General features: G+C 30.9%; 7 protein-coding genes across 7 annotated transcripts; 3 read left to right on the top strand and 4 right to left on the bottom strand.

Moving 5' to 3' along the window:
• Positions 1–104: 104 nt before the first annotated feature.
• Positions 105–749, top strand: FG386_000531 (translation initiation factor betam beta subunit ZnR; the record flags this gene model as incomplete). Its single annotated transcript, XM_067339888.1, has 1 exon — positions 105–749. The coding sequence occupies one exon, from the start codon at positions 105–107 to the stop codon at positions 747–749; it is 645 nt and encodes a 214-aa protein (XP_067195758.1).
• Positions 750–1,051: 302 nt separating this feature from the next.
• On the bottom strand, positions 1,052–4,081 carry FG386_000530 (uncharacterized protein; the record flags this gene model as incomplete). Its single annotated transcript, XM_067339887.1, has 1 exon — positions 1,052–4,081. The coding sequence occupies one exon, from the start codon at positions 4,079–4,081 to the stop codon at positions 1,052–1,054; it is 3,030 nt and encodes a 1,009-aa protein (XP_067195757.1).
• Positions 4,082–4,645: 564 nt separating this feature from the next.
• On the top strand, positions 4,646–6,310 carry FG386_000529 (uncharacterized protein; the record flags this gene model as incomplete). The annotated part of the gene is made up of 1 exon (XM_067339886.1): positions 4,646–6,310. The coding sequence occupies one exon, from the start codon at positions 4,646–4,648 to the stop codon at positions 6,308–6,310; it is 1,665 nt and encodes a 554-aa protein (XP_067195756.1).
• Positions 6,311–6,648: 338 nt separating this feature from the next.
• On the bottom strand, positions 6,649–7,614 carry FG386_000527 (transcription elongation factor TFIIS; the record flags this gene model as incomplete). The annotated part of the gene is made up of 1 exon (XM_067339884.1): positions 6,649–7,614. One exon carries the CDS (start codon positions 7,612–7,614, stop codon positions 6,649–6,651), a length of 966 nt encoding a protein of 321 aa, XP_067195754.1.
• Positions 7,615–8,918: 1,304 nt separating this feature from the next.
• FG386_000526 (uncharacterized protein) lies at positions 8,919–9,452 on the top strand (the record flags this gene model as incomplete). Its single annotated transcript, XM_067339883.1, has 1 exon — positions 8,919–9,452. One exon carries the CDS (start codon positions 8,919–8,921, stop codon positions 9,450–9,452), a length of 534 nt encoding a protein of 177 aa, XP_067195753.1.
• Positions 9,453–9,727: 275 nt separating this feature from the next.
• FG386_000525 (uncharacterized protein) lies at positions 9,728–11,044 on the bottom strand (the record flags this gene model as incomplete). Its single annotated transcript, XM_067339882.1, has 1 exon — positions 9,728–11,044. One exon carries the CDS (start codon positions 11,042–11,044, stop codon positions 9,728–9,730), a length of 1,317 nt encoding a protein of 438 aa, XP_067195752.1.
• Positions 11,045–11,619: 575 nt separating this feature from the next.
• FG386_000524 (uncharacterized protein) lies at positions 11,620–14,499 on the bottom strand (the record flags this gene model as incomplete). Its single annotated transcript, XM_067339881.1, has 1 exon — positions 11,620–14,499. The coding sequence occupies one exon, from the start codon at positions 14,497–14,499 to the stop codon at positions 11,620–11,622; it is 2,880 nt and encodes a 959-aa protein (XP_067195751.1).
• Between the last annotated feature and the right edge of the window lie 394 nt (positions 14,500–14,893).

Raw genomic sequence — 14,893 nt, 5'->3', positions numbered from 1 at the left:
TTTCGGCGGGAACACTTAATAGTAGTTATTATGTCTTTATGAATTTAAGGCAAGAAACGGAAAAATAATTGATAAAATTTGAAGAGCACCGATAGGATTCGACAATGTCAGAGAAGGAATTGGTGGAGGGTGTACAAAAACTAGATATCGGTTATGACTTTGGTGAAAAGAAGAAGAAGAAGAAGAGTAAGGAACAAAAGACAGGGACAAGTGAAGTTGAAACAAGTTACATAGATGGTTCAGGAAATTTATTTGTAAAGGGTGCAATTTATCCATATGAAGAGTTGCTTGAGAGAGTAAGAAGGTTGATTCTAGAACACAATCCGGATCTCTGGGGGGCAAAGAGATACACACTCAAACCTCCTCAAGTAGTTAGAGTAGGTAGTAAAAAGGTTGCGTGGATAAATTTCCAAGAGATTTGCAACATTATGCAAAGAAATGCCGACCATGTATTCCAGTTTGTTCTTAGTGAGTTGGGGACAGACGGTTCAATTGCAGGTGATGGCCAACTTGTTTTAAAAGGTAAATATGGTCCCAAACACATTGAGGTTTTGTTAAGAAAGTATATTATGGAGTATGTCGCTTGTTCTATGTGTAAATCTCCAAACACAAGACTTGAAAGAGATAGCAGAACCCGTCTTTATACCATTGTTTGTGCTGCTTGTGGTGCAAATAGAAGTGTACAGAATATAAAAACCGGTTTTCATGCTGTTTCCAGAGCAGACAGAAAGAAAGCAAAAGCTATTTAAATTTACTAAAACAGTGACTTCTTTATATACATTTATTATTATGATTATTGTTGAGTTTCAACACTAAATGTCACTAAACCTTATTATGGGAGAAATATAATAATAATAATAATAGTAACTGTTATATTACTTAGATTTAATTAAGTGTTTTAATCATTCTATTATAGACTACTCACCTATAACTCAAAACAATTAAGTGAAAACTAAACCTGTTTTTATCTAAGCATTTTTTGAAGTAAAACTGTCTTCTAATTATTATTCGCCATGAATTTTGTCACTTTAGAATTCACGTTCTTTCATTGTCAAACTCCGGTACATTTACAATTACAATTCGGTACTGGGCAATTAGATCCCATTGTATCAAACCAAATTTTTATGTGTTTCATGTGTCCACCGTGTTTGCAATGTAAACAAGATGTATAAAGACCGTAAACATATTGGTTACACACGCTACAAATTAAATAAGAGTCGCTTTTTGAACCTTGTCGTTTCTTGTTAGATTTATTGAACTTATATTCTTGGGGTGTGTGTTCTGTATTTGAGGGAGAGAAACTACATTTCTTGTAATTGTTCAAATAATTTAGTAGTTTTCCGATAGAAACAACCATAATTCTAGAGTTGTAATTATTCTCAATTTCAAAGTGAAGTTTCTTCAAAATCGATATTAAACGCGACTTATCGATTTTCTTGTTTTTAAACAATGTATTTGAGTAAAATATGTTATCGCTTACACTTCCTGAGTGACCTTTTGTCTTGGTTAAAGTAACATCATGATTTCTATTTACTATAGATATAAATTTATCGTTTAACAACGAATGAAAAAGAGTAGGGCCCAGTAAAAGCAATTCAAATGAGCCTGTATCTATCCTTTTTCCAGTTTCCCCTTTATCTATCTTTGAAACACCATTATTTTTAGTAAAAACAAGCTTTTCGTCCAAATAACCCTTACAATTCGATCCTTTATCATTACCATTCAAATCTATATAATAATTTTGAGTGTTAACGACCTGTCTATTCTTATTTTCATCATATATTGTTTTAATTAACCAGTTTAAGAGCACATAAGCACAACTGAAGTAATTATCATTTGTATTTTTCAATATACTGTTCATTCTACAGTTCATACCCATTCCGTCGGCCAACATGTTGTCTATTTCGCAAATAAGCTTTTCAACTACATCACTTATGCCCTTCTCAAGTTTATCATCGTTTAATCTAATGAAAAACAACTTTTCATTTTTAGATATAATTATTTGTTTAAAGTTTTTAAATGCAAAAGAAAATTTTGTACTTGGTCTTGTTGAACCTTTTATTTCAATATTACCTGAGTGAAAATAATTGTCCATTAACTTGCTTTTAACAGATATAAATTCCAAAGTACCTATGTTATTGCTATTATCTAATTTTCGAATTATACCCTCGAACCTTTCACTTAAATCTTCATCAAGATAGTTGTCACCCAAAGTTGATATTCTCGGCCAACTTGAAATAATAGAGACCCAATCAAGCAAACAATCGTCATTTGCTGAAAGTCTTTTTTCATTCACCTTTATCTCAAAAATTTCATATAAATGTCCCAATTCTTTTTTTTCTAATATTGCTCCGTCTATAAATATTCTCATTGGTATTATACCTATGCATGCATGCGTGTTTTCTTGTGGAAAAACATTTGATCCAAAATTACGTGGGTAAACCATTTTATTACCTGTATAACTTGTATTTGAATATATAGAAATTTTGTGTGTTACTATATTTATTAATTGAACTGTATTTTCTGTAACGTAGTATTTTACTGTAAAAAAACTGCTTTTGTTTTTTGATATGTTTAATGAAATACTAAATTCGAATGAATTTATATCATCAATTAAACCTAAAATTTTTGTGTTGTCCTCAAAAACAAATTTGTTTTGTATAATTGGATGTTTTGATATGCTCATTATAATCTTACCATTCGACTCAATAGTTACATGCGAAATATTATTTGCAATCAAGTTGTTATTTTTGATTTTTCCATGAATAAGATTAACGTCTTTTACAAACCAATCTAAGAGTATATTTTTTAAGTTAAAAAAGTGTCTTTTTGAACTATTTAAATTTGAAAAACTTATATTTTTTTTTAACCACAAGTCTGCTTGACTAAAATCCTCCTCAAATTGAGCATCGTATTTTAACTTATCTTTGCAGCTAGCAAAAGCAAATAAATTGCTGTTTCTAATGAATATTTTAAATGTATCACTGGGTAATTTTATATCAGTTTTTGAAAATTTTAATTTAATATTATCATCGTCTCCTGTGATAGTATCGTTCAAATTGCAATAGTAAAGCTCATTACCTAATTCATTATGCACAATTAAACAATTTGTTTCAGGGACAAAACTAAATGTTTTAATTTTATGTTCACCTATTTCACTCTTAAAATCCTTTAAATTTCCCTTTTCTTCAATTAATTTCTCGCCACTATCTGTAACGCTGCTTGCAACATTATCATTGGAGTATATATATGGATGTTTAGAGTTGTATTCAGCAAAATCAATAGTTTGACACAAATTACCTAAACTATTTTCTACCATTTTGAAACTGCTTAGAGAAGAAGAAATGTCTATAATACTCATAAATTCAATTTGATTTAAAACTATTTTGTTTGATGTAAACGGAATCCATTCAAAATCAATTGTATTAACATCTCCTTTCCTATTCCTGTTATTGTTCCAAACTATTTTTGGTATTATTCCCATTGATTTTAAGGTTCTCAAATCATAAATACTCATAAAACTGCAATTCTCATGCATTGTCGCTATCATGAAAGAATTTAAACTACTCCACTTTACATGGGTTGTATTGTAAAATGACAAAAATGAATAATCAATACCTTTTGTTCTTAAATCTGATATTCTTATTAACGCATCGTCACTGGCAGTTACGAATGTCCCAGTAGAGTAATGAGGACTCCAATCAAACGAGGTTATATTCACTATTTGAGTAGATATGTATTCCATTCCAACCTCCCCCAAATTTCCGTGTAGTACCGTTCCCCCTCTTATACAAATGAAATCGCTGCAAACTCTCGGATGTATTCCAAATTTCACAATATTCGAACTTTCAAAGCCATATTCTTCCATGTCTTCCGTAAATATTGCGTTCAAACAGCTACTATCACTCAAATTTGCCTTCCCACTTATTTTTGTTCTGTTTAAAATTCCTGTATATTCTCCACCTCCCTCAAAACCGGACACCACTCCGCCTCTATCATCAATCAAATTAAATATTGTAACATCTTTGTTAAATAGTATTCCGTGAAAACCACTCCTATCAATGTCAACCGAGTTTATCATTATATTTAAACAAACAAGCACGGCATTTTTCCTTCCCCACTATAAAATTAAATTAATATTTCAATTAATGATACTCCCGCCAAAACTCACAAGCATTAATTATTTAAATTTTTAATTATTCTGCAATCTTGTTGGAAATCAAGCATACTTTATTGGAACTTCTAGTTGCATAATTACATGATTAAATTAGAAAAATCAGTCATAGCAAATGTTGGCGCCACACAGAGGCGGTATGTTTTATTACAGTAAATAACTGAATATCGACAAAAATATGTAACAAGGTATTGAAGAAAACTAAAAATAAATCAATCTCCAGTGTAGTTATAACAGATATTTTCTACCTCACTTTGAATAATTAATGGTTTTGTTTTGTTAAATACCAAATAAGTTATAATTTTTTTGTTTTTGTTACTTGCGAGCAATTAATAATGTTCATTATATAACTAAATATTAAGAAGATTTGTTATGAAAATACACAATATAATGGTTCTTTCAAATAAGTGATTGTCAAACTGTTTTTGATTTTCCATCAATTTGTTTAATAAAGCTTTGATTAGATTAAAAATGAATTCAATTACAAAACTATTAGTAAACATTCATGATTTTGTATTACCAGGTACCTTTGGAAAGGGAAAAAGGGCTTCCTTTACTGGAATTGTAGCAACAATTTATCAGCTAATTATATACGGAATTGTAATTGCAAGTATATATAGCTCTTTTATGTTATATCTTCGTTTTGGAAGAATAAACAGCTTTCTTACTATATATTCTGATTTGAACGGAATAGAAATTCCTTCGTTAATATATTGCAAAAACAGAATAAGTTCTGGAAAAAAGTCAAGTGTAGCTAATTTTAAAATACTTATGAGAATTCGACATAGGAATAAATACTATTATAGCGACAGCAAAAATATAAGAGTATGTAATTACGAGGATGCTAATTGTTTGTGCATAGACACATGGAAACAGACGTATTATAATTTTGACAAAGCATTAAATAATACCAAATCCTTTCCATCACAAAATACTTATCAAAAAATACTAGATGAGATAAGGAATATTGATTTAAATGATATATCCATTTTTCCTCCTGGGGAGTTTCCTATTCACAGTTTAATGAGAAATGAGTTGGACTACAGTTTAGGTTCAACTATTTCAGTGGGGGTTGGTGAGAATGATGATATTAAATACAAACCTCATTTAATTAACTGGTGCGATCTTAATTTGCCTGAAATAGATTTTAATACAGATAATAAAACTAAGGTGGTTTGCAATTCATATGACATGGGTTTTCCCGGCAAGAGAAATTTAAAGACTCAAGAAAGATGTCTAATGCAAAACGCAAATAATAATAAGTCAAAATCATACCCAAGTGACAGTATATACTGCGAAAAAAAGGATATGGTTGAATTTCTCCTTATTTCAGAAAACGAATTGGACCAAGGTATTATTGGATTTTACACTTCTAGGCAAGATATATCTACGGAACCTATGTGGGTTAAAACTAGTTTTCCTGGCGTAATTTTTGCGTTTCTTCAATTAGAAAAGAATTGGATTATTGATTTTTATATTTTCAAACTATTTTTTTACCACAAATTGAATCCGTTTAATTTTATAATTAAGTATTTTACAGGAAAAAGCAGTAATATTTCTGATAATAACGATAATAATAGTGAAGAAAAAGATAGTTACATTAATAAGAATGAAAATTCATCTCCATCTGAAAAAAATGCAAACAAAGGAAAAAACTTTGGCAACAGAATTGAATCTAAACAAAATGCATACTTTGTTTCAGAATCCCACAAACTAGTTGCAGATATCGCTCAAATTCATAATAAAGTCTTACCAGAAAACTGGTTAAGGTGGGTTCTTTTGCACAATATATTTCTGTCATCAAGTAGTAACGTCACTAGTTTGGAATCGATTTCAGAGTTTATGAAGAATGATATAAATACTGCAGGTTTTATTAATAATATCGAGAATAGTTATTCCACTCTTTGGGTAAGAGCAGAATACCAATTATTTTTTACCCCAAATACAGTTCGAGTTGCGAATAAGCACTTCCTACTAAAAACATTCGGTCTTATTATGTCAATAATATTCTCACTCAACTATTTAAATCTTTTCTATTCAGTTTTCCCATTCTACAGGGGTGAAATTCCAAAGCTGACAGTATCGCCTTTGATGAAATTTTTGTCTTGTAATCTTTTAAATTCATATCACGAATAAGATTATATAAACGATTTTTGCGTTTTAAACTTTCATTGTATAGTTAAGTATTCGCAATAATTTTATGCATTAGTTATTCATATAATCTACTTTGATAATAAGCTTCTTTCTTTTTAAATATACAAATCATTACCCTTATTTAGCTGTAAGTATGTGAATTTTGTGTTATATTAAAGTAAATCGTTGAAATTAATATTTTAAATTTTCATATGGATTAATGACTAAATTCCATAAAGAAAAAGAATGAAAATCTCCAGTTAGGTTTTTCAGTTGAATAAATCAATTGTTAACCTTAATTCAATATTAACAACTAATTACACTAAATAAATAAATTAATTTCAAAATCTCCAGCGATTGTTACAATTTAAACACCTCACAAATGTCGTCATGGGCTCATCTGCAGACCTAGTCTGCATTTGATTATAAGTTGTTTTATTTGTTTTGCATTTTCCGCATGTGAATTGGCCCTCTTTTTGTATCAAATTCCTTAAATCCCAATCTGATTGGCATGCTTCTAAACTTTCCTTTTTGTGTTTTTCCCTTTCTTTTTGTTTGGCCTCAGAGGCCATGTCTTTGCTTTCCATTCTTGCTAGTTCCTCTGGTGTAATTTTGCCAACATATAATTTTGAATTTAATTCAGGATTTTTTAAATCACTCAAATTCCATTTTATGGTTTTTAATTGCAAATTATAATCTCTTACAGAGTTGTCACCCTTGACAATATACTCCTTGTACAACACTGTCTCTATTTCAGCCGCTAGTTCACAAACTTGTTCTTCTTTCATAAGTTTTGCTTGAGAAGGCGGAACTCCTGTAACAATCGCCTTCCACAAAAATGTCCTCGCTTTATCTCTATGTGTATCTCCTGTAAGTGGGCCCTTGTATTCTTTGTGCATACTTTCAACCTTAATACCGTCAACATTTTCTTCACTTTCCAATTTTCTTTTTAAACATTTAATCGTTTGCGCTTGATTCAAAAAATCCTTCTCATTTGAAACAACTTCTGATTCGATACTTTTCTTCCCACATAATGCTAATCCCTGTTTCCACTTTTTAATTAATTCATCCGCCTTTGTTACAATTGATATATTATTGACTTTACAAAAACTTTTTTTAACCAATGTCATCACCACACCTATTTTTGTGGTTTTTAATATTTCTCTATCTACATCAAAATCATCTAAATCGCTTAAAAGTTTTAATACATATTCAGAAGCGGAATCGCTTTTTGTTTTTGATGATAACTGCTCCAACTCCTCCTTAATCGACCTTATTTTTTCAATTAAATCATTATTCTCATTCATATTATCTTTAATCCCTTCCAAACAGTGAAAGCCTTTTCCTGGTACTCAATGTCTAATCCCGATTATTCCGATAACTTGAAAAGATATAAACACATAATCATTTAAACTTTAATATATACTTTTCTGGCTCTTTTCTTAATGTTGCTCTATACTACTTTAAATGCATCAATTGTCAATAAAATATGCAAGTTTTGAAGACAATCAAACACCTTTTATTAATTTGTGCATTAAATAACTCACTTTTTTTGTTTAAAGTAAAACCCTTGCCGTTTGCTCAGTTAGGTTTCATATAACATTTTCTTTTAGTTAACCGACACAAAATTTAAAAAATTATACCGCCTGACTGGCTTTGTTAACTTAAGCTTGCAAAATAAATCAAAGAGCAATACGAGTTTTTTTTTGCTCCCGTTATCAGTAATTTATTTGATTCTACACTTATTATACACACATAAACTGTCTGATAGGATTGGGGTTGTTCAGTCATTTTTTCCGCCATAAAACACTCGTGCCATTGGCTTAACGTTTGTACTTTAAAGACTAAGCAATGAATAACTGCAAATTTGGTTAAACAAAATTTAGCCATACATAAAACACTTTTTAATAATAACTTCATATTTAAAAGTTCAATTCTCACAGTAAAAGACTTTTTGCTTTTTATATTAATTAGTTGCAGTGAAGGCTTCTAAAAGTAGGAATTAACAAATAATGCAGGTTAAACTACACCGAGTATATCATGAATCATTTAAATTTGACTTTATAACTTTTAAATTTTAACTTTAATTGTGCTCTTGTTTTTATTACTTATTATTTATTTTTAGCCGAATCAGCGACGTAAATCACCTCGATTTCAAATAAACACTTTTCTCACTAAAATTTCCGTTCTTATCATCATTATGCAGTTATATACTCTGCAAATAAATAATTATATTTGTTTAATAGCTTTAACATGCAAATTGTCAAAATGATAGTTTTTGGCATGCATGCATGCATGCATGCACCGAAAAGTTATAATCCACATTAAACAAATGCAAACAAGCACAAAATGAAATTGCTTTGAATGCAAAGTCACATGCACAATATTCAAAAAAATTTTAACATTAATCTGATTGTTAATTATTTCAGTTAACTTCAATTTAAAACCAAATAAACGAATTAATATTAATTAATATTAATCGAATATTTTTTTTAAATATTCAATAGGTTGAGATAAATATAGAAGTAGCTTCATATATTTTAATATATAATATAAATATTACACAGCATAATCAATACTCACTAGTATAAGAATTAACTAACAAGAAAAAATGTCATACGCAGATACAATCAAAGCTCAAAGTGAATCATTATTATCTTCGGCACAACAAGGAATTGACAAGGCACGCGAATATGCAGACTATGAGAAGGCATCTGGTTTCTTATTTCCACATCCTTTAGGAAAAGTTGGTCCTCTTTCATTGAGAAGAGTGGTGACAATAATAGCATCTGCTTCATTATTATTTTCTATATTCCAAATATTCACAGCAATGAGTTTTGTAGGATTGGTTGTGGCTATCTCAAGATTCGGTGTAGGTGTTACTGGTCTTCTTGCAGCTTATCAAAAGCAGGAGTCTATATCAAAGATATTTGCTTATTTACAAGCCCTTTTATTAATTATTAGCTCTTTGTTATTGGTATCCGCAGCATTTTTTGCAATTATTCGCATTGGTTTCTCAATATTTTCCTTTGTGGTCTTCGTTATATCGGCAATAACCGTTGGATTTGACTATTTTGCTGCTTGGATTGCAAGTTCATACTATGAAGCTTTAAGAAGAGGTGTTAGCGTTGAATCACAAGCTTAAATGATATACATAGATATATACTTAAATATTGTGCACAAGCTCTTGAAGGCACTACATCATTTGTATAATACAGTTGATATGCGAATACTCTGTTGAATTAACAATAAAATACATAACACGAAAACAAGCAAGCAATATAACTTTAAAAAAATATTAGTGTTCAAAAAATAAGTATTCATTATATATATACATGTGCACATTATATTTTAAATTTACAACTTAATATATTTAGAAAACTGAGATATTAATATTGATCGTTGCGTTTATTATTTCAATTATGAATCATCCTTTTTACTACTCGTTTTACCTTCTTTGCTTACAGAGTCAATCAACTTGTCCAAACCGAATGGATCGTCATCGTCCCTTTCAAACAAAACTGGCCTAGAACGTCCTTGGCTATTTGAATATTGACCCTTAGCTCCGGAAAAAGAGGGAACATGCACTCTTCCCCCTATGTTACCTTCAACTCTACTTTCCTCAAATGTATACAAACCGCTTGATCTTTTCATTCTATTGAACAAGGGTTTATCGTATTCATCCAAAGTTTCGTCTCCAAAACCAGAATCTAATCCAGAAACTTTATTGAAAAGTCTTGCGTCATATTCAGTCTCATTCAAGGAAGTTGGTTTAGATTGTCCCAAAGCAATGTGCTCAGATATATCCCTATCTTCATCTCTCAATGTTTTTGACTTTTTTCCTGCTCTTTCTTTTCTAAATTCTCTCTCAATTTCTCTCCTTTTTTCCGTTTCTATCCTTTTAATATAGTCAATATCGTCTCTTCTTTTGTCATACATTTCAGTATCCTCTCCCCTAGACGATAAATTTACATTAATGCTATTTCTTTCGTACCTAGAGGCTTCTGCTAATTTTCTAAGTTTTTCCTCTCTCTCCATCTCCTCTCTTATTTTCTTTTGTTTAAGCAACTCATTTCTAAGTTTTATCTGCTCCCTCGCGTTACACTCTGCTAGATATAAAGTCTCACTTAAAGTGGAAAAACGCTCATTCACGGTATAATTAATCAAATCACGTGTATCTGCTTGAACTCTCATGCTTATTGGAATTGTATACCCCATTGGATTCTTCCAATTTGAGACACTTGGAGGAATGTTCCATTCTTTTATTTCCTCTTGAGTAAGCTTTTTAGGAGCTGATCTTAATATAGGCACCATTTCTGTTTTTTTTACACTCGCTAGATTTCTATTTCTAAATTTAGGTAGCTCCAATGGATCTTTTGGTTTTTCAACTATCTTAATTATTCTCTCTGAAAACATTGGATTATAGCCTATTGTATCTTCCTTCGACTTATATCTTATATACTCTGTTTTTTTTTCGTTCTTTATTCCTGTAAAAGGCAAAAGATTATCCTGTTTCCTATTTAACTCTGTATCTAGAGCTTTTTTTGTTCTTTTATATATACTTAATTCCTCCTCTTTACTTGGCCTCAACAACTGGTCTTCTCCGCTTTTAGTAGTGACTTTCCTCGCATAGCCCCTTAAACCTTCATCTCCTCTGTTGTCCAAAATAGTTAAAGTGCCACTTTTCTCCTTTTCGTTCACATTATTTTCCCTTTTGTAAAGCTCCAAAGACGACATTGTTCATAATAAGGCCAAAATTACACAAATTAATCTTAAATTATATTATTTATTCCTCAAAGTGTACTTTTTCTTAAAAAAAAAAAAATAACTGTCAATATTCATTTCTTTTAATTTTCAACTTCATCTGCATACTCCAGTTGCAAAGTCTATCTTATAAATTCAAAAGAAAACGACATTCAGATTTTAGAATTTAAACTCCGAAAAAACAAACTTTGCCTTATTTAATCAACAATCTGTATTTATCTGAAAATTTATCTTAAGAAAAATTTATCCATACAAATAGTATCCATTACAATGCCGGTTAAATAAAGGTATGGAAAAAAAATTTCGGTACCTTTTTAAACAGTTAAATACCGGCGTTTTCGTAGGAATTATTTAGTTAATGATTAGAAACGGATTTTTATTTTAACATGAGAAAAGAGAATTTTATAGGGAAAGAACTACAAAAAAGAAAAAACAGATTAATGTATATAATATATATATGCATGCTTGCAGCACACTAGCGTTTAATTTGAATGTAATACGAATAATTAAAATATATTGTTTTAAAGTGGTGACTTTAACAATGGAAACTAATGCACTATTCCTGTTTCCGTCCTGTTTCCACCCATCCTTCTGTTCTCCTTCTTTTTCTTTTTACTAGATCTGTAGGATTCAATTGAAGTGTCCATTGTACCTCCTGTTGTCTTCATTTTTTTGTATTCTTCCTGGTCGTCTTGCAGCATTTTCATAAACGAATTGTATTTAGAATCCCTTACTAATGTTTTAGCCATCTTATTTTCTCTGTAAATTGAGGCTAGAACTTGGGAATCTCTTCTGATTTGTCTATTGGCTTGTCTTCTTGCAGTGTTAACTTCCCTTTTCAATTTAGACAAATATAACCTCTTTTCAAGGTCGTGCTGAGATTCCTTTGGATTGTGTTTGGCCTTCAACATTGCTTTGGCAGCAAAAGGAACAGATGAATCGTCTAATTTCGGAGTTAAGGATTTAATAGTTGGGGTTTGCCTTATACACAAATTCACAGGTCTAAGTTTTTTATTTGAAATATACGTGCAAGCATTTAAAATGTCTGAAATAAGTGATGTCATTTCCTGATTGTGTTCGGAACCTATTCTTTTCCTAAAAGAACTTGAACTATCGTACATGTAACTTCTAATCTCACTCATATTTGGAATGACCAAGTGTATCAAAGGAACATAAAATCCCTGAATATCCTTAAATTTATCTATTACTCTAATAAGAGACTTCAGTATACCAATAGAAATACAAATGTTCTTCAAACATAGATTTTTGTTATCAGCAATAATCCACTTTAAACAACTTAAAGAAAGCGAAAAATAACCAATGCTAAATCTCTCTATATTCTCCGAAACATCACTATTTGTTTTATTGCAGTATCCAATACTTGCTATCTCAAGCAAATTAATTAATCCAACAACACAGTCTAAATTAGGGTTATTTACAAGCTTTATTTGGTTGTGCTTCGAATAATTACTCCCAGATTCAGTTGGATTTAGGAATGCCTTTCCTATTTGACTCCATCTATATGCCCATTGCTCCAAACAACATATAACAGGCGTTAGTATTGGATGATGAGCATCTGTAACAGGGAATATCAGGAATATCATTCTGCATATCAAAATATGTTCTAATGTAGGTTCATATATTTCGTCAGTGTCCTCATATAAAGAGTGACATTCCTCCAGTATTTCGGTGTAGTAGTGTTCATTATCTGCATTTAAAAGTTGTTCATTCAGGAACTTCTCAATCTTGATTGATTTTTTAACGTCTGGAAATGTCGTAAGACAAATATCCAGAGCAAAATAGGTGAAAATAATTAAACATTCCTTTGGGTCAGCTTCAGACATAAACAGTAAATGTCCTGCCATTAGTTTTAAGTATTTTAAGATAAATCTGAAAATGCTCTTATCTACATTATCTAAGTCTAAATTATTTTGCATGTATCTTATACATTTAAGTGGATATTTTATTAAAAAACCAAAGAGTAGCTTCAAGTCATCCAACTTCCCAGCATCACTATTGCTAAAACAGGCTCTAAATCTACTTATGAATTTCCATTGGGAAATTGGAGGAAAGTTTCCGAGAAAGTTTAACAACGCATCTAGGTTGTAGCTGGGAAGCAATTTCTTTAAGTTAACGCTAAAAGGAAGACCTTCTTCGTTATCCTCGTTTCTTAACCAATTTATCGTAGCTTTTTCGTCGAATTCCAGAAACTCTTTTATAAACTTTTGATTTATGCCATTAATCCTATCTTTATCCTCCAATACTGTACATTTATCGCTACTATCAAAGTCTAGTTCATCTTCACTTAAATCACCATTTGTGTCGCTCTCCTCTTCACTAAAGTCCGTTGAACCTGTTTCACTTGGTGCAGTTTCTATTTGAGAATGATTAATTTGTTCTTCTTCACTATCAAATTCAAAGTTTACGTCCATTTTCATTCTTTTTCTCCTTTCTTGCTCCAACTTCTCAAGTTTATTCAGGTTAATCTTGGCAATTTCTTCTTTTGTTTTAATTCTATCAGAAACACCTGATCTAGTGTCAAACTTTAGTTCACTGCGAATTCTCTCGTAGTCATCGTTTTCCATAATACTGGTTTCGCTCTCCTTCAATTTACCTCTCTCTAATTCTGCATTTTCAACATTCCCATTCGAAAATGCTGATATCAACGAATTTATTCTCTCTTTTTTAGATTTCTTAAACGTTAGTAGCGATTGAACGTCCCTGAAAGAGTCATCTAAATTTAAAAGCTCCTCCTCCAATGCTTCCTTATGACGCCTCATCTCCATTTTTGCAACCTTGCTTTTCTGCATAATCTCCCTAAAAAGCTCTTGTCTTGACTTTGGATTGCTATCCGCGTTAGAATTTGAAACTTCCGGATCACCACCTTGTCCAAAGAAAAATCCTGGAATCACTTTGTCATCTAAAACCCCTTTGTCGCAACACTTGTCGATATATTCTTCAGAAAATTCTTCACAATCGTCACCTAAATCCTTGTACTTTTTTATTTCCCTGTCATTTATAGAGGACAATGACATGCCTTTGTGTGTAAAATCCAAATCATAATTATCATCATCTTCTTCTCCCTCCAAGTTAAAACTTAACTTTCTTTTTCTACCTTTTGAAACAGAAACCCTTTTCAAATGTTTTGTGGCTATTATATTTTTTGCATTTTGGCTCAAAGAGAATTCTTTATTCGTACTAAATTTGTCTCTTTCATCACTAAACTCCCCACAACGTCCTTCCTTATAAAGCTCTCTAAGCAAAAGTTTCCTCCTTTCACCATAGTCTTGCTTGTTTTTTAAACCAAAAGTGGCGAATCTGTTCGTTTTATCATTACTTTTTGCTGGATTTATATTAGAACCCCTATTTTTGTGTTTAACCGAGTCAAATAGCGAGCTTAAATCTGCTTTCTTGCTACCTAAAACCATTTTCCCTTCAATTTAAGTGGACACCTCTTTGTTCCTTCCTGTACTCTCACTTTATACTTTTTAGATACTCTTTAAAGACATGAATACGAAATTATTTGCGATCTATATTGACACAATATATAGTCGAAGCGTAACCTATTTAAACTAGTTAAACTTTAAATTCATTGTAACAGTGTCTCGTATGAAGCACTACTAAAGCTTTTATACGATTCCCTGTGTTCATTAACAATCAAATTAAACGTCTTGAATAGGTAGATATTTTCCTTACTTTAAATGTAACCTTTGACTACTACTATCCATGGGCGCCAACATTGCCTAAAATACAAAATTTTTGATATTAGTTACCTATTTATAGATTAAAGCGGTAAGTGGCGCGTTTTCTTAGTGACCTTGG

The sequence above is a fragment of the Cryptosporidium ryanae genome (assembly GCF_009792415.1).
Source record: "Cryptosporidium ryanae isolate 45019 chromosome Unknown contig_14, whole genome shotgun sequence".
Classification (NCBI taxonomy): Eukaryota; Apicomplexa; class Conoidasida; order Eucoccidiorida; family Cryptosporidiidae; genus Cryptosporidium; species Cryptosporidium ryanae.
This window is presented reverse-complemented; position numbering and strand designations above follow the sequence as displayed.